The 4581-nt window shown below is 38.3% G+C and overlaps 2 protein-coding genes across 2 annotated transcripts in view; one reads left to right on the plus strand and one right to left on the minus strand.

Moving 5' to 3' along the window:
- LOC106752614 overlaps positions 1–49 on the plus strand; it is a 2268-nt gene extending 2219 nt beyond the window's left edge. Inside the window, exon 2 of the mRNA XM_014634326.1 lies at positions 46–49. Within this exon, the coding sequence (XP_014489812.1) occupies positions 46–49 (4 nt within the window). The remainder of the gene's footprint in view (positions 1–45) is intronic.
- A 27-nt stretch (positions 50–76) lies between these two features.
- On the minus strand, positions 77–987 carry LOC106752615. The gene is made up of 2 exons (XM_014634327.1): positions 239–987; positions 77–80 (listed from the first exon to the last, which is right to left on the minus strand). Exons 1-2 carry the CDS (start codon positions 985–987, stop codon positions 77–79), a joined length of 753 nt encoding a protein of 250 aa, XP_014489813.1.
- Between the last annotated feature and the right edge of the window lie 3594 nt (positions 988–4581).

Below are 4581 nucleotides of genomic sequence, written 5' to 3' on the forward strand. Positions count from 1 at the left end.
GATGATGCAAATATTTGGTTGAGGGCAAACATGTTCTCGAATTAGTTGAAAGAACCATATCATGGCCTCCTTTGTCTCACCTTCAACAATTGCAAATGCCACAGGAAAAAGATTTCTATTGCCATCCTGACTCATGGCGGTGAGCAACGTTGCATGATATTTGCCTGTTAGAAACGTCCCATCGACTTGGAGGATGGGTTTACAATATTTTAAACCTTGGATGCAAGGACCAAAAGACCAAAAAACTCTTTCCATAATATAGCAATTATGGTCTGTTTGTCCATCAATGTCCACTGGAGAACCGGTGCACTGTAATATTGTACCAGGGTTTGCTTCCTTCACCGCATGCAACCACCTGGGTAAATGGTTATAAGACTCTTCCCAATCACCAAACTCCATAGCAAGAGCCTTTTGCTTTGCGATCCAAGCTTTTCTGTATGACACGGAATATCCGAATCGAGCTTTAATATCTTCAATCAAACTTTTTATGGGAATGGAGGGGTTTGTGCGGACAGNATTTGATACAATTGCGGCAATGTGAGTACTATCAAGATTTGAATGATCTTGAGAAAGTATGTTTGGNAAACAGGTATGTTGGCCATCAATATTTTTGATTTCCCAATATTTACGGACTTTGCTGTAGGCTGCTCTCAATCGCCATTGACAACCGTTGTGGTATTCTAGACATCGAATAACGTAGATGTTAGGCTTCGATTCNACAACGCTGTATTTGTAACCGTTGGTGATGTGATATTGTTTGATAGCAGCAACAGTTTGTTCCTTTGATTCGAATTGCATACGCTCATGCAGTTCTGGAATCACTTGCTGAGATGACGNTGTCATTTCATCGTCATNACCGNGTTCATCGCGAAGTAAATTATCCATTTCATCATCTGTGCTGAAATCATCAACATTATCTGGTATCAAAGGTTGTTCTTCATCNATGTTTTCTGATGACGAAGATGCTCCGAAGTTTGACGATGCCATTACGTAATGGTGTTTAAGGAGAAGATGGAATGAGAATGAAATATGTTGAAAAATGTAAGATGGATTGGTTTGAAAAATGAAGGCAACGTAGTGAAGATGGAATGACAAAGTATTGAAGNAGGAATGGCAAGAAGATGAAATATATTAGCATTGCAAATAGGCAAGTACTANTTTTCCTTGGAACCATGAGCTATGTTTAGCTTTGCATGCATNGTTGCAGGCATGCGTATGTTTGGCAGTGATATTTCTTTTCTACACAGAATGGATTTGATATGACCAAGGTTCTGTTTNTTGATGTGTACAAGTAATGTAATATATAAATTATCATATATNATTTAACGAAATAATTTATTAATATTAGCAAACAAAGTCAGAAAATAGATTTAGAACTTGTATAAATTATATATGATCATTTTGATGGTAAACATAATTTGTTGCAATTTTATATGAATGAAANTATATTTTTATAAATTAAGATGATTTAAATTAAAAATAAAATGAAAAAAGTGAAGTTGTGGGGGGGGTGCACAACTTCTATAGTAGAAGTTGTGCACCCCCCCCACAACTTCACTTTTTTCATTTTATTTTTAATTTAAATCATCTTAATTTATAAAAATATATTAAAAATTAATAAAAATAACTTAATTAGGTTAAAAAAAATTTTGGAAAAGAATTAATTAGCCCATTTTAAATTTATTGTTGTATAATTTTGAAAATATTTATTAAAAGTATTTTGTATATAATTTTTGTGAAAGTAAAAAATCTAATTAGGTGTCCTGTTCATTTGGCATGCCTATGTGATTGAAATGAGTCCGTAGCCCTGCAAAAGCTAAATTATATGAAAGCTTTTATTATTCCCAACTACTTTATTCTTGGCATTTCAATAATGGCAAACCAACACGTGAAAGAATTTGGTGCATAAATTGGTGTGGGAGGAAGCATTGCATTTGCACCACCAGAAGCATTACCTTCCAAGACAAAGAATTGCATTCCTCTCCTTTGATTGAGTTNCATATTTTTTTGTTACGCCCAAAAAATATTCTTTATGGCTTTTACACGTCATCTTCCCGTTGATATGTCACTATTGCGTCTTCAAGACAAGCATGTTGTTAAGGCTATTTGGGAAGGAACTGAAAGAGTTCTTCGACCGAGAAGACATGCATTATGGATAGCGAAGCATGCTGATGAACTTGATGAACGAGTGATCAACATACTANAACTAGCCGGATTTCACCATATTTTGAAAGTGTCAAATATGGATATAAATCACATCATGGTGACTGCTTTAGTGGAAAGGTGGAGAATTGAGACTCATACTTTCCACTTCCCTCTTGGGGAAAGTACAGTAACATTGGAAGATGTTGCATTCCAACTAGGGCTTTCGATTGAAGGTGATGTTGTTACTGGCATAAGCAGTGGACCTCTCTCATTATTTTGTGAGNAACTGCTAGGACATGTGCCTCCGGAAAATACTATCCGAGGCAATAGAATAAAATTGTCCTGGCTGAATGAGACATTTCGGCAGTTNCCTCATGACGCCCCGGATGAGGTTGTGGAACAATACAGTAGAGCATACATGTTGATGCTAATTGGCAGCATACTCATGCCAGATAGTTCTGCAAGCATGGTACATTTGATGTACCTACCAATTTTAGCTGACTTGCAGATGGTGGGAAACTATAGNTGGGCATCTGCAGTTCTTTCCTGCTTATATCGTGCTCTTGATCATGGTACAAGAGTTGATCAAGACAATATCGGCGGATGCATGATTTTGCTACAGTGTTGGGCCTGGGAAAGAATAACATGTATTGCTCCNCANATACATGAGGTCAAGCAGGCTGACATTGATGNCGGTAATGTTTTTCCTCTGGCGAAAAGATGGTGTCGTACAACTCAATCAATATTTCATAACACCACAACTTTACAACAATATCGTCAGATATTGGATGACCTTACACCAAAACAGGTAATCTACATTTCAATATTTCGACCGAAATATAGTATAAATTATTTCCTAACCAATTATTAAAATATTTCAGTTCCTATGGACTCCNTACCGACGTGATGAAATTCGTGACATCATTCCAGTCGAACTACCCCCCACTTCTCGAGCAGTTGTGCCTCTTATATGTTTCTCAGTTGTAGAATTCCACCACTCAGACCGTGTTATGCGTCAATTTGGATTTCGACAACCTGTCCCACAAACACCCATAGATCTGGACGAGATACATAAAGAGGATATGAGAGGACGAGCAGACTGGGATTGGCAAGAACGCCATAAACAATGGATTGCTTTATGGAATGACCGTCAAAATCGTTTCTTTAACGGTGTTCCATTCAACCGAAATGGTCACTTGCGTGACGAATCTGAGTATATGCAATGGTACATAAGTCATACAATCCGCTATTTAGCTCCAATTAAAGAAGACTCATCGGACGAAGAGGTTAAACTTTCATCGTATGTTTTCATTGTGTAATGATTATTATTTCCTACAAAACTAACCGCAATATTGTTTTCATCAGTATGACTTGGACCAACAACAACATTTTCAACCACCATTTGCATATCGTTCATCACCGCCGTATGACGTCCCACATAGGTCTTCCTTTGACCACCAGCACTATCCATATCCAACCCAGTGTCCTCAAGGTGGACAGACTTATGGTTATTATTCCCCATCAACACCACACAGTGCAGGTCCATCAACATATAGTGCGGGTCCTTCACATCATTTTGGAACGTCNACAATGACTCCATCCTCTGCATACGAAAACGCATCTTCATCACAGCACGTTTATCGCCCCACATTGGATTTCCAAAACGAACAACAATCCATTCAAAGAGAAGACGAAGGTATGCAGTCTCCCCAACCACAAAGACGAGGGCAACGCCAAAGAAGAAGACCAACTTGTGGGACTGGAGGACATCGATAATCCTTAAAATAAATTGTATTTTATGATCTACCATGTAGTTTGAACAATTAATAACAATTTATTCCCACAAGACAAATTTCTTTATCCATTTCATATTATTTCCTTTTCAAATAATACAACTAAAATTCATTTTTTTGCAAAAAAACCCCTGGTAATCGATTACACTTACCTAGTAATCGATTACCAGACNTTTAATGCCATCCCACTACCAGAGCCCTGGTAATCGATTACGCAAAGCTTGTAATCGATTACCAGGGGTCGCTTGTAATCGATTACACAAATCCTGTAATCGATTACAAGCGCATCCCTACCCTATAAAATCAACTTTTTCTCTCTCATAACCCACCCCAAACCCTATCTCGCGCAGCAGCCCCCTTTTCCACCATTGGAGCACCTCAAAAACCTCCTAAATCCCATCTTTTCCTACTATTTTCAATTCTAAACATCATTTTCATATTCTACTCTCCATTCTCTTCAATTTGCACCGATTGAAATTTTGAAATGGCGGATTCTTCGAAGAGGCAAAGGGTTAGGGGCTCATCTTCTACAGCCGCGGGACGTCGCCACCGTCAACCTTCACCGGTCGAAAGCCCGCCGTCACTCTCACCACCACCGTCACCAACTGAATCGGACCCAATTCATCAATTTTCGACCCCTGAA

This window comes from Vigna radiata, unplaced genomic scaffold (assembly GCF_000741045.1).
Source record: "Vigna radiata var. radiata cultivar VC1973A unplaced genomic scaffold, Vradiata_ver6 scaffold_153, whole genome shotgun sequence".
NCBI lineage: Eukaryota > Viridiplantae > Streptophyta > Magnoliopsida > Fabales > Fabaceae > Vigna > Vigna radiata.